Raw genomic sequence first — 27,067 nt, 5'->3', positions numbered from 1 at the left:
TTATATGTTTCTCAGAAAAACTGAAAATACTATGTACAGAGGATAGGAAACTCCCTGTCCATTACTGGAAAATTTTTCTAATAACCAGAATATATACCTCACAGGAAGGAGAGAAGAGCTTATTTAAATACAACCTAGTGATTTACTGGCACATTAATTTGTTTTGCTTTCCTTGCTACAGAAGCACAGGAAGAGGAGGAAGGGGGAGAAAGGAGGAGGGAGGAAGAAGAGGTGAGGAGAAGGAGGGAGGCAAGGGGAGAGACACTGGGGAGAGAAGAGGAGAGGAGAAGGGGAGGAGGAATGAGAAAGGGGAGATAGGGGAAATAAAGACAAAGGGAAGGGGGAGAGAAGGAGAGAGTGAAGATAGGAAAAGGAGGAGGAGGGGGAAAAAGAAAGGGGAAGGGAAAGAGTGGAGAAAGAATTTTGTGTGTGTGTGCTGTTCTTTATATTTTTCTCTACCCATATAAAGAAGATTCTGCATTTCTTGGCTTCAGGATAGAAATTGCTTAGTGAGAACATCCTGACCTGACTTTTAAGAAAGCTCATGTTATATTGGTTCACCCTCAGAAGAGAGGAAAAGAGTGTTTGGGAGTGCAGGGTGATGTTATGGGGAAAAGAGAGAGGCAGAAGGGAAGAGACTTAAGGAAGCTAATAGGCTCATCTCAGAGTATTTTGTTGTGCTTAAAACGTGTGGGAAAGGAGAGTCCCAGTAATGACTCAAGACTAATTCTCCCTTTACAGAAGTGATAATTGAGATCCTAAAATGTTGTTTAATTTATATAATAGAATAATGAGAGATTTTCTATATACTGTAGGGAAGGAAATTTTAATTCTTCCTCAACCCTTCTGAGTTCTTAGGTGGTACCCCTATAATAAAATATTAACAAGAGGAAAAACAAGTTTATTATCATGAATGTCTCATGTATACATGGGAGATACCCAGGGAAAAATGGGTGACTCCCATTAGATTAGAAGGGGAGGGGAGATGTAGGCCTCTTAAGGGAGAGTAAATGCTTATTAGGAAAGATGAATGGGCCCTGAGAAGTATAGGTAAAAGATATGATAGTTAGTGACAAAGTTGGTCAGGGTGTGGACTTCTAGTCCCCTCTCCTATGATAAGAGTCAATCTTCCCTGGTTGAAGAAACTCCCAGGGAGGGGATTGATAACAACTGACTTCTTTTGGGGGATCTGTTTTCAGGCAGATAAGAGAGATCAGAGACAGCCTCTCCCCCATTTGCTGTTTTTTAAGTGCCTCCAGCTCAAGACAATCAATATACCACAGAGACATATTTTGTGGTGGCAATTTCTGAACACCTGCAGTCATAATTTTGGGTGACACATTCTGCTATCCTTCAACACCCAAGTTTGAGACTGCATTTTATCAGTTCTTCCCCAACTGGTCCCTATGGTTGAGGTTTTTCTTCACTTCTACAGAACACTTGTATTAATAGTAGGACCTGAATTAGCTGCTGAGCAGCAGCTCTGTGTTCAATCTCATTACCCATTTCTACTAATGGAACATTTAACACTGGAGTGTCATAGTTGGGTGTGTAGCCTTGGATACTTGCAGACACAATTTGCTGCACTGAATTTAATTTGGTAAATAATACAGCAAGCACCCAGTGAAGTCTACTATTTGCCTGGCACTGGCTTAGCCATGGTGAATAAGCCCTGAAGAATAGGATAATAATCATCATTATATCCCCTTCATCTATTTTGATAGAAGAAACAATCTTTTCTGAAAAAAGTAACTAATTTAACATATTTATTTAGCTCCATTTTAAGGGCAAGGTGCTCAGGAAGGTATAATCAAGTCTTTTACCTTTTAGAGATTTATCATGTTGTAGGCAAGATGATATATATGGAAATTAATGCACAACTGAATTGATAACAACAGTTTATCCTGGCAGCGTGTTTCTTCTTCCTTTTTCCAAAAAAGAAGAAATAGAAGCTCAATCTTTTCTTTGTTTTCCTTCCAGAGCTGATCCTGCAGTGGGCCCTGTTTCCACCACTCCCTCCATGGCTTGATATTTCACAGTTCCTTTATAACTTTAGGGACTTATGTTAATATTATAAAGATTTTCCTCATCATTAATATCCCTGCCATATAATCGTGCCTGATGCAAAGAATACGCTTGATACTTTTTTTTTAAGTGAATGAAGAATTAAAAACAAGATAACAGACCCATAAGGGAGTCACTTATGCTAAGCTCCACATCACCAAACTGGGACTTAATTATAGTTTTGGCTTTCCTAGAAATGACATCTTAAACCAGGAATCAGGAATTACCTGATTAACAGTAATTAGATAATGCACTTGAAAACCCCTGTCATGCCCTAAAGGAAAGTGACTTTGCCATAACCAATCTATCTTTTTTGTCTAATATAACATCTTTGTTCTCTCTTCCTTCTTTCTATGAAAATCTTTCATTTTGTATAGCTCCTAGGAGCGGCTTTCTATCTGCTAAATTGAGCACTTCCCAATTTATGAAGTATTGAATAAAGCCAGTGAGATTAAATTTTGAATTTTTGCATTTTAGTAGAAGGTAACAAACTTTTAAAAAGAGATTTACAAAACATAAGAAATAAGATGTAGCTGGGGTGCCTGGGTAGCTCAGTGTATTGAGTATCCGACTTTGGCTCAGGTCATGATCTCAAGGCTGGTGAGTTCTATGCTCACCAGAGTCCTTGAACTCTGTGCTGACAGTGCAGAGCCTGCTTGGGATTCTTTCTCCTTTTGTCTCTGCCCCTCCCCTGCTTCTGCTCTCTCTCTCTCTCCCTTCCTCTTTCTCTCTCTCAAAAAAAAAAATAGATAAACATTAAAAAATGGAGATTTTATAGGGAGGCAAGAAAATTACTGGCAAAAGAGAAGATTGTTTCAGACAAGACCACCTTCCTTTATGGGGAAAGAAGGAGATCTTATGATAGGGCAGATTAATATTTTGATGGGATGGTTTCTAACACTACTATCAGAAGACTTTAGAAGAAGCAATGTGAAAGTAAGTCCTGACCTATAAACCTGGAGCTCTATTTCTATTTCAATATCCATAGTCAGTAGTTAAAGGATTATGATTCTTTACCAAAAATGACACAGACTCCAGCCCAGGCTCACTTCCTGGATATTAAAACCAGTCAAATCTTCCAAAGTTCTTACATCCCAAGAAATAAACAAAATAGGAAAAAAAATGCAAATTTTGAGATACCCAGACTGGATTCAAAGGTTTACTCTTTCAACTAAATAGTGTAAGGATACAGTACTCACATTATAGGATTATTGTAAGGGTAGGAGAGATAAAATGAAATATATTTTATTTTCACTGTTCAATTACTTGTATTAAATTCATTTCATGTGTTTTATCGTCCTCTTTTGGACACTGGAGGGCAATACTTTTTGATTAATTCAGAAAAAAAAGAATGTGTCATTTGCTGACTTATGTGTCTTGGTGTGCTGGCTTTCCACATGCATTGTTTTGTATTTTACTAATCTTGTGAGAAGGTAATTTGGTGTCCATTTGATAGATGGATACTGAGTTTCAGGGCGCATTAGGTAAATTGTCCTGAGTTATATAGTGAACACATGGCAGAGATGATTGAATCAAATAATGTTTTGCCTGCTGTGTGTGGGTGCTCAAAAAGGCATAGACATACATACAAAAGGCCCAGTCCTTATCTTTAGTCTTCACTCTAAAACTCTTTACTCTTTGATTTTATGCCTAAAAGTATATTCACCCACTAGACCCAAGCTCAGGGATCAGCATGAAGAGATAACAGAGGTAGAACAATAGACAGACCATAGACTTAAAGGAAGAATTTGCATTTATGAAGATTTTGAGGCTAAATTTCCACTTTATCTTCAAACTCTCTTCCTTGATTGTCTTGTTAACTAAACTGAAAATCTAGAAGTTGTGTGTGTGTGTGTGTGTGTGTGTGTGTGTGTGTGTGTGTGTTTAATGCACCTATGGGGCAATAAAGTATATTCTAGAATTGAGAACCTATTTTAAACTTGTGACTAAAAATGTTAATCTGTTAAATGTCGAACTCCGCCTTCAGACTAGAAACTCACAATGCATTTGATCACCGGGCGTGGCCTCAAAAGCCAAGTTTCCTTTATTTTGAGACTTGGGAAAGAATTTCTCTCCCGTCCTTATTAGTGTATTCCAGAGCCCAAACCAAGAAGAAATGCGAATTTTGGAATTTAGCTCCAGAGCAAACTCATTGGTATGACTTACACACCAACAAGGTTACTCTATTTACTCAGTAGGATCATTATAGGATATAGTTTTTTTGCCCAAAGTTCTAAGGAGTTGCAAGGCAAAGAAGTGTTTAGAGTTTAGTGTTTAGAGCGGCTTAGAGGACAAAGTCCTAAATAAGCCCCTCCTGTTTGAAAGAGAGAGCAAGAGCCGCCTGTTGCTTAGGTGTTTGTCAGTGACTGGAGATTTACTATCAGTTTAGAAAAAGGGGGAGGAACTAAAGTTAGCTCACAAATTCCCCACAGGTTTTTGTCTATGCAGAAGTGCCCGGAGTTTCTCACCCTGAGTTCTGACCTGTAAATCTGCAAGGAAATCTTGAGAGTTTTTCTTTTTCCTTTTCTTTCTTTCTTTCTTTTTTTTTAAAGGAGGCAGGGAGCTGTGGATCCATCCCATCATCGGAATCCTAGCTGGTAAGCACAGAGACACAGATAATACACTCTACACAAATATATAGTCAGTGATTTTTTTCTAAAGGAAAGTTCTTTCTGCTAGAATCCTTGCTACACTGTGTTAGTGGTTTCTTCTGCCAGGCTCTTTCTTCTCTTTTTATTTCTCCAAATTATCTTTATAAAAATGACACAGTCCCCTAATGCCCTCCCCTCCTTTAAAATTTTCACTTAAATAAAGGGATCTTTACCAATGTAGTGAAAAAGAACTGTTGTCAATAGTACTGTGCAATTCATTTACTAAAAGATAATTACATTTGACTAATTAAAGTACTTCTGCAGTTACTTGAGTTGAAGTGGTAAGATTAGATAAAAATTCACATCTTTAAAGAAGCATGAAGTCCTCTGTTTTCTGGTAATTCTAGTTGTCTTGTGGTGCCATTAGTCATATTAAATATTTATTTGGGGAAGTGAAAACATCTATTTCATGAACAGGGTTTCTTCCCCTTTCATTTTATGAAATATTTTCCTAAGAATGGAGAGTTGGTACACTTTTTTTTTAATAGGTAAGAAAGTTTTGTTTTGTTTCTTTCTTTCCTGCTTTTCTTTTGAGAGAGGTGGGGTGTTTTTTTAGGTAATAGCATTGGAGCAAATGCATTGATCTTATTAATGTGAAATTCAGCATGTAACTCATATAATCCTTGATATGAAACATGCAGTTGTGACAATGATGTCACTCATTTCTCAAACAATGATGTGTTTAAAGAACGTTGCTCTGTGCACATATGTTAAGTAATACTTTATTTCTTTCTCAATGAAACACTATGCACTTTCTTTATAATTTGCTTTGTCAGCTTCTAAACTTTGAACTCATGTGTTTAATTGGCTCATTTCAGGCATGAAACCTGAAGTTGTATAAAGATTAACCACTGAGTATTCAATAGCCATTTATTTAACTATTTAACCTTAGCCCCATGGGTGACTGGAGGATCCTGAATTCCATGATTCCTTAAAAGCAGTCCATTTTTTTTATTTAAAAAATTTTTAAATGTTTTATTTATTCTTGAAAGCAGAGAGAGACAGAGCATGAGTGGGGACGGGCAGAGAGAGACCCAGAATCGGAAGCAGGCTCCAGGCTCTGAGCTGTCAGCATAGAGCCCAATACATGGCTCGAACCCACGGACTTTGAGATCATGACCTGAGCTAAAGTCAGACACCTAACCGACTGAGCCACCGAGAATCCCCAAAACAATCATTTTTTATAGACGTTTTAGCCTTAAAGTTGTAGCTGTCCAAATAAAATTGGCAAAATGCAATTTTCAAAATTTCAAAAGCTAAAGTGAGGGTAAAATGGCAATTTTCATCACAGGGTATTAATACTTAAAGATACCATGAGCACATCTTTTATCTCTTTATAAAGAAATTTACCTACTTAATTTCATTCACTCTTAATCATGATCTTCTGAAGAAAGTAAACTTAAATTAGTTTTATATAGCATTGCGGAACAGAAAAGTTAGGTGACTTGCCCAAGACCAAATGCATATACATCTCCACTTTCTTAATAACATCATTATTAAAAATGTGACATATACAATTTGGGGTTTTTAACTTGGATTGAATTTTTTTATTTCACAATAAGGGCATGTTAGTTTATTTGAAAATGATAAACCTACACAAGGGATAAAATTATGGCTTGTGAAGCACTAATTGTCTTACATGGCAGGATGAGTGCAGAATGAAGCAGCAACTGTTATGAGTTAATAAACTGCTTCCTTGGAGTGAGGGCACTGTGGTATTGTGGGCACTGAGGACTGTATTAGCTTCTGGTGGTGGCTGTGCCTGTTGGCAGGGTGAGACCAGGTGTGTTCTCCCAGAAATATTATTTTGCCAGCAGGTATCTCACTGTCAGTGCAGGTGGGGTTGTGACATTTGGGCTGTGACAGGCCCAGAAGAGGAACCAGCTGCTTTAACCTCTGCCTGGCTGGGACTGGACTGGAAGGACTGATTAAAAAGAGTAGATTAGATTCATTGCCTGCAGTATTTTGCAGACTGAGTACAAAGCTGAAAAAAATAATGAAAGGGGGAAAAAAGAATGAGCGAAAGAAACATTTTTTAAAAGTCATAAAACAAGATGAAAGGAAAAATAAATTTAGAGGGCCAGGAATCCTGCTCTGTACATTCTACCTGCGTGCCATCCCAAAGACAAGCACGATTGACTAAGTTCCTCAAGTGAAGTACGGTCCCAAACAGTGAACTAGAGAGTCCTCATACCTTTTTCTTTCTTCTCTATTGATTCCAGAGTTTGGTCTGGAAATGGGAGAGTTATTCTGATCCCTCAGGATTGTTACAAGGATTAAATAAGAAACAAATATAAACTAGCTAATGAATGAATATGAATATCTTTTTTGTTTTAAACAAAGAAAGTTGGATTTTACTGGGAATATAATGGTAGCAAACTAATGTGTCAATTTATTTAGGTAACCCAGTTAGAGTTTACAGTCAACTCCAATGAACCATCAAAGCGTTGACTTACGGAACCTGGGTGGCTCAGTCGGTTAAGCATATGACTTCGGCTCAGGTCATGGCCTCACAGCTCGTGAGTTTGAACCCTGTATGGGACTCTGTGCTGACAGCTCAGAGCCTGGAGCCTGCTTTAGATTCTGTGTCTCCCTCTCTCCCTGCCCCTTCCCCACTCATGCTCAGTCTCTCTGTCTCTCAAAAAAAAAATAAAAAAAATTAAAATAAATAAAAATAAAAGAGTGCTCACTCTCCAAAGACATTCTTAAACATAAGACGAGCTCTCTTGATTCTTAGTCTCATTGAAAATGTTTTTAATTTCCATGTGATTGTAATAAGAATGGTATCCTCTGTGAACAGTCATTAATCATGTGAAATAATTCAAGCTATTTTGTGCATCTTTGTTCAACTGTCGTTTTAGGGGAACACTCTATCTAAAAGCCACTGCTCAGGAATGGAATGGATGCAAAGATGAACAAGACTCAGGCCCCTAGGTAGAATACAGTTCAGTAGTGTAGACTAGCAACTCAATCAAGCCACTGTAAGTAATAGGTTTATAGTAAAGACACCCTTGATAGGCAGAAAATAGCTCGTGGGATTTTCAGAACAGCCAAGTAGGTGGCCTTCCAGGCCTTACACATAATTTGCTGCATGGAAGGATTCAGTGACTCTCCAGACTGGTTTTTCCTGGACCTTTCAGGAGACATAGCTATTCCATCACCTGCTGTTGCATAATTAAGTTGATTCTTATTTGCTGCTGAAATCACTTCATGCTTTAGCAACCAGTGGCTCTGTTTAACTTTGAAAAAATGAGTCACTCATGACAAGACTCCTACACCCAACCATTTTATCATTGCTTTCTATGGTTTTTTAAAGTTTTTGCTCCTGTTTCTAACTGAATAAATGACTGTATGTCATAGCTATGATTCCTGAAAGAATTTGATTCGATGCTCAGCTAAACACAATCATGAATGACTGTTTGGCTAAGGCATTCACAAGTCTCTTGCAGATCATTGACACAACAGGTGATTGTCTCAAGTGGGTCGTGTCCATTAGGGGTCTAATCAAGTGTGACCAAGCAGTTGATATTGTCAAGTGGTAGAGGCACAGTCATCTCCATTCAAAAGGCAGGTTATTTCATCAGAAGGTAATAGGTAGGAACCCACGCAGAATCAAGTTGTAGGCACGGCAACTTGTTTAAGCTTTCCCAAACATATATGCATCTAAATAAATATAGTATCTGACAAGATGCATTATTTATCAATTAGGATGTGCTTCTAAGTGTTACAGGTATCCAGAGGAGGAAAACTTACTTTTAGCTGAGGACTTATAGGATAAAAAAAGTAACATTTGAGCTAGGGCTTTGAAGGTGACTAGGATGTGAATGTGTATAAAGCGAAATAGGACATTTTAGGCAAAGGGAATGACATGAGAATGACATGAAAAATCACATAGAAAATTTCATGAAAAAGACAATAATTTAGTATGGTCACATAGTGAAAGAACAATCAACACCAATGTTGAAATCATTGACTTTTGTACAAGCATGGATTGGAGCAATTGGTAATCATTATTGGCATCAAAGCTAGAAACATATTCAGATCAAGATCAGTATCTTTCTTTGAGAATATACAGAACAGCTTATCAAGGAGACCACTGGCAATTGACAAAAGAAGAGCTCAAATAAACAAGCAGAAGAATTCAAGTTTAGACAATAAAAAATATGCTTGTTTTACTGGCATTGTACAATATTCAGACATGCAACTGTTTATTGCCTAATACTGGGTGTGTTGGTTGGGGTGGGAGAAGTAAGGGTGATGAATTAAAGACAGATGATTGAATTGAGATTTGAGAGCTTCCTCTCTGTTATTTTTAGTTAGTTCTTAGGATTTCTAGGCTTTAAGTAAAGTCTATGAGTTGAAAAATATCAAGCTTATATCTTGTGATCTAATTTTCTTCTAAGCTATAGAACGCAACATCCAATGGCCAGTTTGATATTTCTACCTCAAACTTTATGTGTCCTACATAGAACTTTGATTTTCCTTCTCAAAATTTTTCTTCCCTGGGTATTTCTTATTTCACCACTTCCAACATATTTGCCCATATCCCACACCAGAGAAAATCTATTTGCTTTTCCTCCAAAATATATAATGAATTCACCCTTTTCTCTATTTTTCTCTTTTTCACATTTAATCCACCATCACTTTTTCTCTGAACTACTAAAATAGCCTTGCTTCTCTTTTTCAACTCTTCTAATTCATCAGAGAGCAGAAAAAGTGATTTTTATTTCATGCAAAATTACATCATGTCATTTTCCTACTCAAGATTCTCTGACAATTTCCCATTAAACTTAGAAAAATACCCAAACTCCTTTCTAGCTTCAAAGTTCTTCATAATTAACTTCTGCCTCTGCCTCTGCCTCTTTTATCTCATAGTCTCTCCTTCTGACTACTTCCCTTAGTGCATTAGCTGAACAGGCCAAGACCATCTCCATCCACCACAGGATCTGTGTACTTGTTGTCATCTTCTCTGGTTCTTGGTCCTCACATATTTGACTCCATAAAATGTTCCACATATGCACATATGTCCCTGCCTCAGAGAGATGCACTTAAATGACCCTCTCCCTGAGAAGCCAGTCCATACCCCAGTGACTCTCTATCCCATTACTCTGTTCTGTTTACTCGTAGCTGTTGAAACGATCTCAAATTACATTTTTTAAAATTATTTTTTCATTGTCCACTAATTAATTACTTATACACCATCTTTTACACTGTTATTCTATCAGTGCTTGGAACTACATGGCTGGTATTCAACAAGTACTTGTTGGAAAGTAAATAAATGGAGGAATGTATACGTGGAGCCACAAAAGTATAAATTTGTAAATCAAGCTAGCCTGAGAAAATGTTTTTTTCTCTAATACCATAGTTGCTCAATTTCAAAAAAAACTAAAACTTTGTGAAATATGAATAAATAAATATAAAGAAAACTTGGGTAAAGTTTAAGAATACGTAGTTAAATTTCCACTGTTATTTTTTCCCTTCCAGAAAATTGAGCTTTTTTTCCACAATTGTGCGAAATTTAAATGATGATTACGTAGAGCAGGATATAGTTTCATAAAATACCACAGGGCCCTGTTTCATTCTAAGATGGAACATATAATTGTGAGAGAAAAGTTTCTCATTATGGCAGCATAAACAGCTCTTTGGTCTTCCTATGGCAAAAGTCAACATTTCTTAAGGTAAACTTACCTTTTTCATTCACAATAAAGACTTTGTTAAGATTTTATTATATATATGTCCCTAATTTTAAAATTATGATCCAAGGGGCACCTGGGTGGCTCAGTCAGTTGAGTGTCTGACTTCGGCTCAGGTCATGATCCTACAGTTTGTGAGTTTGAGCCCCATGTCAGGCACTGTGCTGACAACTCGGAGCCTAGAGCCTGCTTTGGGTTCTGTGTCTCCATCTTTCTCTGCCCTTCCCCCTTAACTCATGCTCTGTATCTCTTTCTCTCACAAATAAGTAAATATTTTAAAAAGGTAAAACAAAAATTTTTTTAATGTCTATTTATTTATTTTGAGAGAGAAGGAGACAGAGTGTGTGCAGGGGAGGGACAGAGACAGAGAAGGAGAGAGAGAATCCCAAACAGGCTCTGAGCTGCCAGCACAAAGCCCAATGCAGGGCTTAGTCTTACCAACCATGAGATCATGACCTGACTCCTAATCAAGAGTCCATTGCTTAACCAACTGAGCCACCTTGTTGCCACACAAAAGCTTCTTTACTGTTACCCCCAGTAAGACATCTAGAGGAAAAGGTGATAAAATTATGTATGTTTGAAAGCCACTAATTTGGACCATTATCCAGAAAATAAAAATGGAAAGAGCTAACATTTATTGAGAGCATACTCTGTCCTGACCACCTTTACCTAATTTATTCTTTTCAACATCCCTAAGTTATTATCATTTTCTTTACTTCATACATGAGAAAAACTCAAGCATGAGGTTTAATGCTGTTTGGTTAATAAAGTTATTCTAAGGTTAGAAAAATAAGAATCTTATTTAAGACAAGATTCTTGGGATGCCTGGGTGGCTCAGATGGTTAAGTGACTGACTCTAGATTTCTGCTCAGGTCATGATCTCATGGTTTTGTGGTTTTATGAGTTTGAGCCCAGCATGGGGCTCTGCATGCTGACCATGCTTGGGACCTGCCTGGGATTCTCTCTCTCCCTCTCTGCCCCACCCCTGCTTACACTTTCTCTGTCTCTCTCAAAAGAAATACACTTAAAAGAAAAAAAAAAAAAGACATGGGGTGCCTGGGTGGCTCAGTTGGTTAAGCATCTGATTTCGGCTCAGGTCATGATCTCATGGTATGTGGGTTTGAGCCCCACATCGGGCTCTGTGCTGACAGTTCAGAGCCTGGAGCCTCCTTTGGATTCTGTGTCTCCCTCTCTCTATGCCTCTCCCCTGCTCATGCTCTGTCTGTCTCTCTCTCTCTCTCTCTCTCTCTCTCTCTCTCAAAAATAAATAAACATTAGGGGTGCCTGGGTGGCTCAGTCGGTTGAGCGTCCGACTTGGGCTCAGGTCATGATCTCACAGTTTGTGAGTTTGAGCCCCACATCGGGCTCTGTGCTGACAGCTCAGAGCCTGGAGCCTGCTTCGGATTCTGTGTCTCCCCCTCTTTCTGCCCCTTCCCTGCTCATGCTCTCTCTCTTTCTCTGTCAAAAATAAATAAACATTAAAAAAATAAAGTAAATAAATAAACATTAAAAATTTTTTAAAAAAGGAAAGACACAACATTCTTTACCTAAAAGGCTCATTTTCTACAGAAAAAAAAATGGTGGTGGCTAAATTATTTTTAATTATTTTTCTTCACTTTTAGAGAAACAACTTGTAATGGAGGCTTCACCTCTTGAGTTACCAGCTGACACACTTCAACGCATCGCATCTGAACTTAGATGTCACCTGACAGATGAGAGGGTTGCCCTCCACCTTGATAAGGAAGATAAGCTGAGGCACTTCAGAGAGTATTTTCATATCCCCAAAATGCAGGATCTACCTGCAGGTAAGAACACTGAAAAGAATTCTATTCTTCTTAATTAATTTATTAATTTATTTTTGCTACTACATGAGTTTATCATAAACCTTTGAAATCGTTGTTCTCTTACATAATAGAGCCATTGTAATTATGTCTGAAAAACAGAAAGTTCCTGGTGCTACTAAATCAGCCTGTCAGCCAACCTTAGCCTCAGATTCTTTATGTTCCTTTTCTTCTTCTGAATAAAATACTTGCAGCGTTTTTATACTGTCATCTATTTCTCTGAACAATAGAGTGACTGATTGAAAATTATAGGCAGACGCATTTACTTGTTCTCTAAGCACTTAGAGCTCAAAACAATTTCTTTTCAATACAGTATTAGAATATCTCTTATTTGTGGCACCTAGTTAATGATAGCATGATATTTCTTTTAGAGGAGATATTATTTTGTGATTTGGGCATATTAAGAAGATATTATGTGAATAACCATCTTTGTATGCTGTGAGTAAAGATGGCATGTATAAGAATTACCAAAAATAAGGAAACAATCAATGACTAAGAAATACATATTGCATTTTTTTTTCTTTTAAATAATATGGTAAGCTGATTCTGTTCTTGGTTTGGGGATGTCCTATTTTAAAAAAATAGGTAGCACAAGTATAAAAATATGAAATTTTTAAAATATTTGACTTTGCTCCATTTTACATCAATGAAAAAAGATTTGTCAAAATAAATATAGGTTTTATTTTCCTTTTCCTAGATGGTTTTTGAGACATTGTTAGAGAAAAGGGTCAAAATTATTTTTACTTAGCTGATGTTGCACTTAATGTTCAATGTTGTTCTAAAGACCATACCCCCAAAATAACACATGCACACATGCATGCACACACACACTCATGCACAAACATATGCACCAAGAAAAAGGAAGAAAGCAAGCAAGGAAGGCATGCAAGACATAAATATTGGAAAGACCTGTCTAAATATCTCTAAATTATTCCTGTTTGGAACATAATTGTTCCTGAATCTCTGAGAGGATACTGGATAGTTCCATAAGATATATTGGTTTTTCAGAGCTAAAAGACAAAGTTTTTATGACCTACCTATCAAAGTACCAAAATGACTTCCACATTTACATTTGTATTTCCTCCAGAAACAAAAGCACTTGTGTCATGGACATCTTTGCTTATTTGATAATCAAAAATTGTTCCTTCCTTGTTTGAATTTGCAAATCTTGGAACAGTGTTTGAAATTTGTATAAACTCCTTGGCTATTTGCTTTTCTTAAAAAGTTGTAATTTTCTCTTCATGTATAAAGTTTGTTGCTTCTAGATATTTTATTTTTCAATTGATTTTAATTTTTTAGGTCTTAGTTATATTAACAACTTGTTCTAAGGAGTTTTAAATTAAATTTTTTTTTTTAATGTTTATTTATTTTTGAGAGAGAGAGTGTGTGAGCGGTGTGGAGGGAGGTAAGGCAGAGAGAGAGGGAGACAGCGATCTGAGGCAGGCTCTCAGCTATCCACACAGAGCCCAATGAGGGGCTCCAACTCACGAACCATGAGATCATGACCTGAGCTGAAGTCGGACTGTTAACCGACTAGGCCACCCAGGCACCCCTGTAAGGAATTTTAAATGAATTTGCCTAGTCCATGTAGTTGGACGATATAACCAGAAATGGATTCCAAATTTTGGGACTCCTTCTCCACTTGTCTTGACTCAAAGCTATTACTTTTTCAAAGATTACTCTAAGGGAACCTGACTGGCTCAGTCAGTAGAGCATGGGACTTTTGATCTCAGGGTCATGAGCTCAAGCTTCATGTTGGGCATAGAGCTTACTTTAAAAAGAAACTACTCTATTGAGTTGGAATTTATATACCATAGAATCCACTTTGTTTTATGCTCTGCAAGATACCCCCAGGATTTGCTTATCTTATAACTGAGAATTGGTACCTTTTGACTATTTTTACCTATTTTGCCTACCCCACACCTGTCACCTTTGGCAACCACCACCAATCTGTCTCTGTATCTATCAGTTCATTTATATTTATTTATTTATTCATTCATTCATTCAATTCTTCATATCAATGATATCATACAATATTTTCTTTCTTTGTCTGACTTATATCATTTAGTATTTTAAGTGCACAGTTTGGGGCACCTGGGTGGTTCAGTCGGTTAAGTGTCTGCCTTTGGCTCAGGTCATGATCTCATGGTCCATGGGTTCAAGTCCCACATCAGTCTCTATATGCTGACAGCTCAAAGCCTGGAGCCTGCTTCAGATTCTGTGTCTCCCTCTCTCTCTCTGCCCCTCCTTTGCTTCTGTCTCTCTCTCTCATTCTCTCTCTCAAAAAGTAAATAAACATTAAAAAAATGTTTTTAAGTGCATAGTTCAATAGGTGCTTATAGTTTGATGATCATCACCACAACCTGAGTCTTTACTCCCTTTTTACATCCCCAGCTCCAAGTGGCCAGTAATCTACCAAACCTGTTACTATTTTGCTCTATATAGATCATTAAATCAGACAATGCCCTTGCAAGTAACTTGTGTTTGAGAGTAGTTTTACACAGAGTTGCTTAAAAATGATAAGGAAGACAATTTAGATGATACAGACTTTATTTAACACTTCCTGAAACTCACAATTTCCATTCCCTAGGGTCCAGGGAACTGCAAAATGGGGTGGGAGGCAGGAAGCTTTTATAGGACAAAGAATAAAGAACAAGGAAGAGAAAAATAGAAAATGTCTGATTTGGTGGGGCCACATAGTGAGACTTGTTTGGGGCAAGAAGGAATAAGGAAATAAGTATAGAGTCCAGAGTTGGCTTGGCATTAGGATTGGCTGACAGTATGTACTGCCTTCCTGGTCAAGCAGAACATTAATAGGGACTAGGAAAGTCACCTAAGTTTCCATCCTGATGTATCATCCTGGGCAGAAGCAGCTCCGTCTTGGACCTAGAAAGTTATTTCAATGGTATTCCTATCACTGTTTCTTTCATCCTCAAATATTCCCCTCTTTCAATTTTATCATATGTTCAGGAAAGATGAGAAAATTGTCATTCAACTTTAATAAGTTAAATTGAATGCTCTCCAAACAAGATCTACCATTACTATGACTTAGTGATATTATCCTGTTAGATACAATTGGCATAGAAAACTGCCATGCTTGAGTTTGTCTCCAGGGGTTCCATGTAATATAATAGAGCATCTTCAGTTCAACTATTGTTAGGCTCAGAAGTTAGTGACAAGTATGAGGTATCAGTGAATGAAATATGGGAAAGTATGCTTTTTAGCATAAAGTATAATCCTTTATTTTATAGTAGCTAACATGTTAAATAAAGGTTTTATCCAGCTATATTTATGACTATAGGATTCTAATGATTTATGTATCTAATTTCTATAAGAAAAAAAGTAAGAATATTTCTTAGTTAAAAATTTGATTTCATAGACTTTTTGAATTTCTCATTGCACTTGCATTATGCAATTTTGTGGACTTGTAATCTTTTTAAAAAATTTTTGTAAATGTTTATTTATTTTTACCAGAGAGAGAGAGAGAGAGAATCAGAACATGAGCAGGGGAGGGGCAGAGAGAGAGGGAGACACAAAATCCTAAGCATGGTCCAGACTCTGAGCTGTCAGCACAGAGCCCAATGCAGGGCTCGAACTCACCAACCACAAGATCATGACCTGAGCGGAAACCAAGAGTCGGATGCTTTACCGGCTGAGCCACCGAGGCACCCCATGGACCTACTTGTAATTTTGTCTTTCCTTTTGTATTAGACTAATTGTTCTCTGAAAGCAAGGGCTATGTTATTTCTCTTTGTATGAATGGGAGTCATCTAGGCAGACCCTAAGGTGGAGGTGGCCAGTGAGGTCTTATCCCTCAGAAAGAATAGCATTTGTAAACACACAAGCAAGAGAAAGCATAGTTGCTGAAGAATTAGAAAATTTGCGTGTGTGTGTGTGTGTGTGTGTGTGTTCGCATGTGGGTGTTTCTTTCTTTCTTTCTTTCTTTCTTTCTTTCTTTCTTTCTTTCTTTCTTAACTGCCCAGTAATGTTTGAATTTCTGCTGAGTTTATTCATAGCTGTGGAAAATGTTTAAGCTTGGAACCACAAAATTGTATATTAATGTTACTAATATCATTTCATCAAGACTGCAGACTCATATTGAAGAAGGCAAAAGTAGAATTAAGGAAATGATGTAGAATATTTTTTCAGAAATCCAAAAGGAACTGTAAAAATCAAAGTAAATGCATTGGAGGTGAAAAAAGGGAAGAGATTCAAGAAATATTTTAAATACTGATTGAACAAACCTGAGTTAATTATTCAATGAATAAACTGTTAAGTGGGAGAAATAACTCTGGTGTTAGATGCATTCACATTTGAGATTGTTATATCTTATTGAATTGATACATTATTATTATGTAATGTTCTACTTTATCCCTGGTAATTTCTTTACTCTGTAGTCTTCCTTGTCTGATATTAATATACTAATCTAGGTTCATTTTGATCAGTGTTTCCTTAGCATATCTTTTTCCACCTACCCATATCATTGCAATTGAAAAATAGACTGTCTACTTATAGATAGAACAGAGTTGGGTCTCTTTTTAAATTCACTCTGGCAATGAATTTTCACTGGCATATTCAGACTCTTTATGTGTAATGTAATTATTGACAGATGTAGATTTAGATCAACCATTTTATTATTTGTTTTGTGTCAATTTTCCTTTATTTCTTTCCCGCTTTCTTGCCTTTGCTTTGATGATATCTATATTTTTTTGGTATCACATTAAGTTACATATTAAGTTTTGTATTATATCTTTTTGTGTAGTTTTTGTTGGTTTGATTTACTGGTTGCTCTAGAGATTAAACATATGTAATATAAAATATACATTATATATAATATATTAATTAATAGTTATTAATATATATTAAATATCTATTTAAACTCATTACTTGATTTAGAAACAATATTTTATCACTTCAAACAGGATGTAGAAAATTAAAATTATATAATTAGCTCTCTTTCTCATCTTTTTATGTCATAGTTGTTATATATATCTTACATCTACAAACTCTGAAAACCCAGATACTGTTTTCATTTTTTCTTTTCAATATGTATAACCGTATATCATGTATATTTAAAAATATTAAAGAAGAGTCTTTTACATTTACCTAGATATCTACTACTTATGTTGCTCTTCCTTCATTCCTAACGTCCAAACTTCCCTCTAGTATTATTTCTTCTCACCCAAAAGAACTTCCCTTAGTATTTCTTTTAGACAGATCTACAGCCAAAGGTTTTTCTTCATTTTCCTTCCCCTGAAAATGTCTTTATTATGCCTCCATTTCCGAAGAATATTTTTGCCAGACATAAAATTCTGTGCTGACAATTATTTTCTTTCAGTCACTTCTTAAAAATTTTGGTCCATTGGTTTCTGTCCTCCACGTTATTTGATGAGAAATTGTCATCATTAGAATTATCGGTCCCCAATAGACCTAGGACCGATGTCTGTGGTTGCTTTAAAGATTTTTCTTTGCCTTAAATTACCAGCGGTTTGATTATAATGTGTCTGGGCATACATTTATTTGTTTTTTTTTTAATATATGAAATTTATTGTCAAATTCGTTTCCATACAACACCCAATGCTCATCCCAAAAGATGCCCTCTTCAATACCCATCACCTACCCTCCCCTCCCTCCCACCCCCCATCAACCCTCAGTTTGTTCTCAGTTTTTAAGAGTCTCTTATTCTAACCTCTCACCTCTTTGGGGCATGCATTTATTTGAGTTTATCCTCCTTGGAGTTCACTGAGATTTTTAAGTATGCAAGTTTAAATTTTTGACCAATTGGAGGAATTTTTAACCATTATTTCTTAAAACATTTTTGCATCCCAAAATACAAATATTATACCTTTTGGTATTGGCTTCCATACCAAATATTATACAAATACAATAATACAAATAATTATACCTTTTGGTATTGGCTTACATATTCTTGAGATTGTATTCATTTTCTTACAATTTCTTTTTTTCCCCCCTCTGATGTACAAATTGGATAATTTCTTTGATCTGTCTACAAGTTCAAGAACTCTTTCCTTTGTCATGTTCATTCTGCTCTCAAGTCCATTTTGGAATTTCTCAAAAATTTCATTTATTGTATTTTGCAGTTCTAAAGTTTCAGTTTGTTTCTTTTTAAAATATTTTCTTCTCTGCTGAAACTTTTTATTTTTTTTATATTCATTTCAAAAGTACTTTCCCTTACATCTTGGAGTATAGTTATAATAGCTACCTTATGGTCTTTGTCTGATAATTCCAATATCTGTGTTGTTTTGGGTTTGATGTCCATTGATTTTCTTTTCCATTAAGATATGTTGAGACGGTTCTGGTTCATCTTGTGTTGAGTAAATTTATATTGTGTTCTAGACATTTTGGTATTACCCTATAAGTCTTTGTCATTTTAAATCCTATCAAGAATGTTTATATTGTTCATTTCCTTTGGTTTGCTTTAGCAAGCAATCTACTCAGATAAGTTGTTTGCAAGTTGCTACTCACCTTCTGTGGATGGTAGTTCCAATGGTAATTCAGTTTTCAAAACCTTTGCAGTATTATTTGGATCTTTCCTGTATATATGACACTCAAACACCAATTTAGAATCTAGGTTCAATTCTCAAATTTTGTTGAATCACTTAGACTTAGATCCATTCAGGCACAGTACATGGGTGAGCTCAAAAGTTCATGTACAAAGGTATATGATCATTTTCTTAAGCTCTCTCTTTGCAATAAGCCTAACAATTTCTTGCTTCCCAGGGTCCATCTTCATTTTCCTCTGGCTAGAAAATGGGCATTTTAATTGATCCTTTTTGTTATGCATATGACTATGCTTGCTTCTGGGCACCAGAAGCAAGAGGACAGGGAGAAAACAAAACAACTAGAGTTATCCCACATTCTTAGAACCATCCTTCCTCTAGTTAGAGGGAAGGGTTTCCTTTCTCAGTGATTTGGGTTCCTGTGCAACTACTGTTATTATAACTGCTGCCACTGTCACAGAATTGACTAGTGGTTACTGTGGAAGAGAACAGAAATAAATGAAAGAAAAAAGAGAAAAGCCAATGTTATGCCCAGAATTCGTGATCCCCAAAGACCACCAGGGAGCCGAGTCTGATGCAAAAGCAAAAGAGCCTTTATTCTAGCTAGCTTGAGCTCAATCCCCTACCTGCACCGACGCAGCAGTGAGATACCAGGGAGAGAGCGAGTTTCAAAAGGACAAAGGTTTTATTGGGGCCTAGGGGCAGTTGGTGAGGTAATGGCTATGGCCTCAGCCGATTGGCTGGGGAAGGGTCCGAGTCCTGTTAGGCAGGTGGGGGGGGGGGTCAAGAGGAGGAGGTGTGGTCAAGGTGAAGGACACAGAACAAGATGGAGTTGGCCGGGTAGGCCCGCCCTTTCATCAACAAGATTTCTACCACTCTCACTCTCTCTGTCTCTCTGGCCCTTAGTGATTCTCTTTGTAACTCTTCAGAAATAGGGATAGTGGGCTTCTCTTGGAGTTCTTATAGTTCACACTCACTACAAAACTTGGAGTTTCTGGCTCTCTTTGAAAGCAAACCCTGAGAGATTCCTCAGAAGTAGAAAGAAAATGAGAAACTCAATGCCAATTTGGTGGCATTTCAAATTCTGGTTTTCTTCCCCAGTATACTTACTATCATTTATTTTTCAAACTCCTCAGATTCTAAAATGCTACTCAATGTATTTTACTTAAATTCAGTGTGTCAGGATGTACTTTCCCATGTCAAATTATGTCTTAGATTTTTCTAAAATATAGAAGGCCAGAAGTATTTTTCTGTAGTACAAGAAAAAAAAAAACATGTTAAATCTAAACTATACTTTGAGGAAAAAACATTTATTCTAAAACTTTTTTGAAGATTATGTTAGGAAACTAGTTTTTTTAATGTTTTTTTTTAAATTTTATTTTAGAAAGGCAGAGAGTGAGTGGGGGAGGGGCAGAGAGAGAGAGAGAGAGATAACAGAATCTGAAGCAGGTTCCATGCTCCAAGCTGTCAGCACAGCCAGATGTGGGACTGGAACCCATGAACCATGAGATCATGACCTGAGCTGAAGTCCAAAGCTCAACAAACTGTGCCACCCAGGCACCCAGAGCAAGCTAGTTTTTCATTCTGATGACCAGAACCAGAACTGGTCCTTGGGAATTTTGAGATGCAGTACCCTAGGTGTCATGTAATAAGAGGGATCGGTCTTGGCCCCCCTTTGGTTTTCATCTGGAGATTATTTGTTTTTTGATAAAATTTTGATCTAGTTCCTCAGAGGACTATCGTCTCAGAGACTTATAGACTTAAGCATCAATTTCAGTTCAGCAGTATTCCAAATTGCCAAGATTGGATCAGTACTGCCAACAACTATAACAACCCGAACCCAGTCATATTAGTACCAGAAGTATTTAGACTGAGACAATTTTACAATTAGATAGTTCTTATCCAATAAATTCATATCATCTGCTTACAATCTTATCGGTATTACCAGGGTTCCAAATAATCAAAACACGAATGAAACAAACACAGCTTGAATCCCTATGCTTTCCATTAATGATTATAATACAATCAGCAATAATTTCGTGTTCACTAATCTGCAAAAACATTGTATCTCTTTGAGGAGGGTCTTTTTAAAAATTGTTCTTTCTTTCCTTTTTTCTTTTCTTTTTCTTCCTGAATTTGAGAACAGAATTCCTTCTTTAAAATAAATAAAAACTTAGCTCAGATTTGTCAAATAAACAGTCATAGTAGGTTAAAGTTTTAGCCTAGGATTTCTAATCAGCACAGCACTGCAGTAATGCCCATAAACCTACCTATCTAATGTCCCTTTGCTGGGTAAAGGGTTTCGTTTTTTCATATGGAGGAAACAAACTCTTAAATATAAAGTCTTTCAAAACAAATAAACAAATATATTTCTGGTGGGGGTTAACTTTCACAGAGATGTTTCTTTCTTTTTTTTCCCATTACTGCAGACAAAAAGAAAAATTAATGATGAAAATCTATCAGTCACAGGAGCCAACCCAGGAGTTCAAGAGAAAAGCATCAATTAAAACTAGCTATATTTAAAAAGAGTGAAATTTATTATTTGAAAAAATTAGAGCAGAATATGTTACCAAACTAGTATTTTATTCCAATCAATAAGTATCTAATAATATTCTGATAATAAACATTAAAATTATACAGAATTAACTAAACAAAATTTGCAATGCTGAAAGGAAATATTTAGATTTACTTCACACACTGACACTCTCAGTTTATGTTGGTTTACGTGCATATAGTATCCCCTGGCATACATAACAAAGATACACACTGTCACCTTAGAAACAAAACCATTAACGCTTGACTTCCTTTTTATATAAAATTTACTTTAGAAAATATTCTTTACATAAACTAGTCATTTTTTAAATCTTTGGAATTTATTTCTGTTTTTCAGTTACTTCTAGGTTTCCTCTTTAATTTATAATAAGGAAAATATTAAAATTACTTTATAATTAACTAACCTTGCTTTAGAATGATTTCACATGTATTTTACTTTAAGTGGACTAATAAAATTGTAAATTATAATAATGACATACTACATTAAGTTAAAAGTTAGGTATCTTCTGTGACCTGAAGAAATCAGTTAAACTTGGGAAATCTCAGTTTTGGTTTTGTTTTGTTTTTAATATGGGGGCTAATGCCAGGACTTTTGAAATGTGGCCATATAATGAATTATTTGGAAAGATTTTAAAATAGTGTCTACCTCCAGGCCCCATACAGACCAATTAAATTGGAGTCTCTGTATCAAGCTTAGGCACTGTATTTTTGTAAAGTTCCTGATGTGATAAATTAGTACATAAATCCAAATAAAGTATATAAAGATCATAAATGTCTAGTTTTATATTTGTCTTTTTAAAATTATCATTTCATGAATAGATTATCTTAACTAGTTTAAAAAGTATTATACCTATGTATATATGGTTGTAAGATAATAATACTTCATTTCTTTCGAAGAGAACAGCTAGTACTGTTATCCGACAGTATATTTGCAATTAGATCAATATTTGACCAACTTTGATAACATTAACTGGATGCTCCAAACATACTGAGTATTTGTTGAAAGGCATTGCAATAGGAAATTCATTTATGAATTTCTCCTCTCCAATGCATCCCCCGTCTCTGACCTACCATAGCTACTGTTTCTCATAGTTGGTTACAGTCTAGTGAACAGGGGAGGGCCATGGTTGTACAGTACATATGTATGAAGGTGGGAGGTGGTTCTTCCCAAACTTAGGTCCTGATAGTCCTTCTCACATTGCTAGCTTTATTCTCCCTTTTCTCCAAGAATACAAACCATTATGGCAGTGCTGAGACAAAGAGAGAGAGAGAGAGAGAGAGAGAGAGAGAGAAGAAAATGCATCTGTAATACCTACAAGTGTGAGACCTGTAGGAGATATCACACAGGGAGATGAATGCATCTTAAGTAAAACTTGTTTGAAGGGCAGTGGTGTGAGAAAAATAAAGTGAGTTTATAATTATTCTACAGAATCCAACTAGGAAAATAAGCTAGTTCCCAAGGTTCATTAGACTTAAGAGGAATGAGAGATCACTATGAGAAGGAGGATCTTTTATTTGGTGCAATTAAAAAGTCATTCTAGGGGTGCCTGGATGGCTTAGTCAGTTAAGTGTCCGACTTCAGCTCAGGCCATGATCTCACAGTCCATGAGTTCAAGCCCCTCACCGGGCTCTGGGCTGACAGCTCCGAGCCTGGAGCCTGCTTCTGATTCTGTATCTCCCTCTCTTTGCCCCTCCCCTGCTAGCACTCTGTCTTTGTCTCTCTCTCTCAAAAATAAACAAACATTAAATTTTTTTAAAAAAAAAATCATTCTTGGAGCACTTAGCTGGTTCAGTGAGTTAAGTGTCCAGCTTGTGATTTCGGCTCATGGTTCATGAGATTGGAATTCACTCTCTCCCTCTCTCTCTGCCCCTCTTCTGCTTGTACTTTCTCTCTTTCTCTTTGTCTCTCTCTCTCTCTCTGTCTCTCTCTAAATAAGTAAATACATATTTTTTTCCCTAAAAAAAGTCATCCTTATTAATATCCTCCCAATGGTCTGGATTACTGTACTTATTTGAATACTTAGTTGAAATTTGAGCCATGGTACATCAATTAAAATATATAGCAAGGGATATAATTTGCAGTCTCACACTGGAGGTACAAAAATGGTATAGGTTTTCATTTTTGAAAATGGTATAGTTTTTCATTTTTCACTTTTTGAAAATGGAATCAAATTTGACACCTACAAGATTTGATGGAAAATCTTGGTTCCTTTATTTGGGAATTTGCCTTCGCTCTTCCTAGGGGTCCAGAAATTTGTGGAGGCCTCTTGCTATCCCTAGGAACAGGTCTGTGGTGAACTGTCTTCATCCCCCTTGCCCCGCATCTATGGCCATTTGAGAGCAAGTGGCTTCACTGGCAGCAGCCTCTCCTTTCCATCAATCTGGGGACACCTGGGGACTAGACCAGGTTTCTGTCATGCCTGGGATCTTTAGTGGAGCCACTTGTACAGGATACATTCCTTCCTTCTCTCAGTCTTATGGAAAGCAGTTTCACCAAGTTGGTTCACCTGCTTTTCCTTCAACCCTTGGAGGCCTTGTCCTTTTTCTGTTAGCACCCTATGCTGCTGTAGGGAAGGAAGAATATCTTTTTCCTTTACCCTTTTAAGTTCGAGGCCAAAGCCCTGTAACAAAAGACAAATTAACACAATAAAAGCATACATTTTTTTTAATTACAAGTTTTACATGACAGAGGAGACTTCAACAGGAAATGCAGATCTGAAGAAGCAGTTAAACCTGAGTTTTTAATGCTAGGTTTGATGAAGACTGAAAGGTCATGGGGGAATGTGACAAGATAATGAAGGGTATGAGCTAAGAGTAGTAAACTGGGGGAACAGTAAGGCCTATTTCTTTCAATTCCTCTCAGTGTCTTGGAGATAAAGATATATAGGGAGGGCACCTCTCACAGGAGGGTTTTATGACCTCCTTAGGGGAAAGTCAGAAGGTCTTTCCATTTCTCAAATTCTCTCAGCTGAAAATATTTAGTATGCCCAGGTGCCATATTTTGGTGTAAAATGCGCAGTTTTGAATCCCATCACTGCCAAGAACACCAGTGTTTAATAACAAACATATTTAACATTTTTCTGGCACAAGAGAAGCCTAGGCCCCAAGGATTAAAGTTCTGCTTGTCTTTCATGTTGCACAGATCCAATGCGACTCAGGTGGAGAGTGGTAGGCAATCTATTGTCGTGGGTTTTTATAAAATATATTTCCTGGATATTCTATTCTGCCATATTACACAATGCCAATTGAATTCTCAAAGCCATTTGATGTGTTTTGAGACTTTTTAAACAACCAACTCAACAAAGATGGGGAAAGGAGATGGGGAAGCATACTTTTGTCTGGCATGGGACAAGATAATTTCGTTTATAATTCTGTTTTTCTCTCACATTGAGCACACTAAACATGACTGTCTAGATATGAGCAGCCCACTATTTATTTGTGTGTAAAAGCATCAGCAATGAAAGAACAAGACAAGACAATGGGAACAGAGATATGCGTGATTGGCTACTCATGCTGGGTCATTGCTGAGGCTGACCTGCATGGAACACATTGAATCTTCAGACATGAATTGGTTTGCTAGTGAAACTGCATTTGTTGCAGTCAAAGGAGAGTTGTAAGATAGACAAATCACTAAAATTCTGATTTATTTGAATGAAACATAGATACAGAGAACAATCTTTGCATATGTATATATTAATATATGCATATAGATATATAGAGTGACAAAATGTATAAATCTAATATATCTACTTCAGATATGTAAGTACTCCTTTAATTTTTTTTTTTTTATTTGCCTTATCTACAACATCAGTTATTGAAGAGGGTGAGTACTTGCTTAGACTCTGGTAAATTTCTAGTATGACTAGATGGGCTGATATACTTCCTATAAAAATTCTGCTTCTAACATTTTTTCTTTGCCTTCGTCCATTTATGATCGGGTATAGTTGCTAATTTAGACTTTCTTGTGGAGCACAATAAATATGAGAGCTCTCAATAAAAGTCTATACGTTTAAATTATATTTTAAAATATAAATGTAAAAGAATAATTATTTTCCTGAGAATGTGATATTATCTTTGGGAAGAATTATAAGTTATTTATTATCCTTATTGGAGTTAATTACATTAATTATTTGTACTGCATTAACAATGCCAAATGGAAGAAGGTTAATTAATTGAATATGCATTTTTTTCATTTCTTTCTGTTTCAGTTGATTTATCTTTAGTGAATAAGGATGAAAATGCCATCTATTTCTTGGGCAATTCTCTTGGCCTGCAACCAAAAATGGTTAAAGCATATCTGGAAGAAGAACTAGATAAGTGGGCCAAAATGTAAGTATTATTTCAAAAGCTATCATTTGACATCTCACACAAGGACTTTATTTTTTTTTCTACAAATTTTTATTTAAATTTCAGTTGGTTACCATGCAGTGTAATACGGGTTTCTGGTGTAGAATTTAGTGATTCATCACTTACATATATATAACACCCAGTGCTAGTCACAAGTGCCCTCCTTAATCCTCATCACCTATTTAACCCACTCCCCTGTCCCCCTCCCCTCCAGTAACCGGCAATTTGTTCTCTACAGTCAAGAGTTTGCTTCTTGGCTTGCCTCTTTTTTCCCCCCTACTATGTTTATCTATTTTAGTTCTTTTTTTTAAGATTTTTTTAATGGTTTATTTATTTTTGAGACAGAGAGAGACAGAGCATGAATGGGGGAGGGTCAGAGAGAGAGAGGGAGACACAGAATCGAAACAGGCTCCAGGCTCTGAGCTGTTAGCACAGAGCCCGACGCGGGGCTTGAACTCACGAACTGCGAGATCATGACCTGAGCCGAAGTCAGACGATTAACTGACTGAGCCACCCAGGCGCCCCTCTATTTTGTTTCTTAAATTCTACATATGAGTGAAATCATATGGAATTCTTCTTTGACTGACTTACTTTGTTTAGCATAATATATTCAAGTTCCATCCACATTGTTGCAAATGACAAAAATTCCTCCTTTTTATAAACGAGTAGATTTCCATTGCATCTATATCCTCTTCATTATAGATGGACAGTTGGGTTGTTTCCATAATTTGGCTATCGTTGATAATGCTGCTATAAACATCAGGGTGCATGTATCTCTTCGAATTAGTAAGAACTTTAAAAATCCCACTAGGTTATCTAATATTTAGAAAGGTATACAATAGACTCCAGGAAGTTTAGGATACAGGGGGACCTTAGGAATCATGTCATTCACTACTCTTATTTTATTAATGACATAACTAAGGATCAGTAAATAAGGTCGGATGACAAGTTAGTAGCAGAGTCAAGAATAACACTTTTACATTATTAGAAAAAAGTCCCTCTCCCAAGTTGATATATCTAAATCATATGTAATCATTTTATTTTATTTTGTGACTAATTAAAGGAGTTAATATTTAGAATTCAATTCAGTATTTTCATGAGTCATTCCAGCTAAATTCTATCACACTGATTTTTATAAATAAGAAAGTAAAAATTATCGAGAGTGAGAAAATAGTGGAGCAGAAGGTACCGCTATCCCCAAACTGAGCGTGCTTACTAAAAAGATACTCTGGGCTTAGCTAAGTAGGTTTGCTCCAACCATGTGGGAATCTGAAATCATATCTGTTTTTTTTTTTCCCCTCCATCTCTTCTGTTCTATTTTTACTCTTCTGCCTATGAAACCCTTCATACCTTCTGCTTCCCTGGATGCTTACCTTTCTTAATCTCAACCTTCTCAA

General features: G+C 36.4%; 1 protein-coding gene across 1 annotated transcript in view; it reads left to right on the top strand.

Annotated features, from left to right (window-relative positions):
* The first annotated feature begins 4,529 nt into the window (after positions 1-4,529).
* The window catches only part of KYNU (kynureninase), a 111,709-nt gene continuing 89,171 nt past the window's right edge, over positions 4,530-27,067 (top strand). The window contains exons 1-3 of the mRNA XM_047868803.1: positions 4,530-4,661; positions 12,031-12,213; positions 25,532-25,652. Coding sequence (XP_047724759.1) covers positions 12,045-12,213; positions 25,532-25,652 — 290 coding nt within the window. The 5' untranslated portion in view covers positions 4,530-4,661; positions 12,031-12,044. The remainder of the gene's footprint in view (positions 4,662-12,030; positions 12,214-25,531; positions 25,653-27,067) is intronic.

This window comes from Prionailurus viverrinus, chromosome C1 (genome assembly GCF_022837055.1).
Source record: "Prionailurus viverrinus isolate Anna chromosome C1, UM_Priviv_1.0, whole genome shotgun sequence".
NCBI lineage: Eukaryota > Metazoa > Chordata > Mammalia > Carnivora > Felidae > Prionailurus > Prionailurus viverrinus.
Note: the sequence above shows the minus strand (reverse complement) of the source record. Positions and strands in the feature narration are given on the sequence as shown.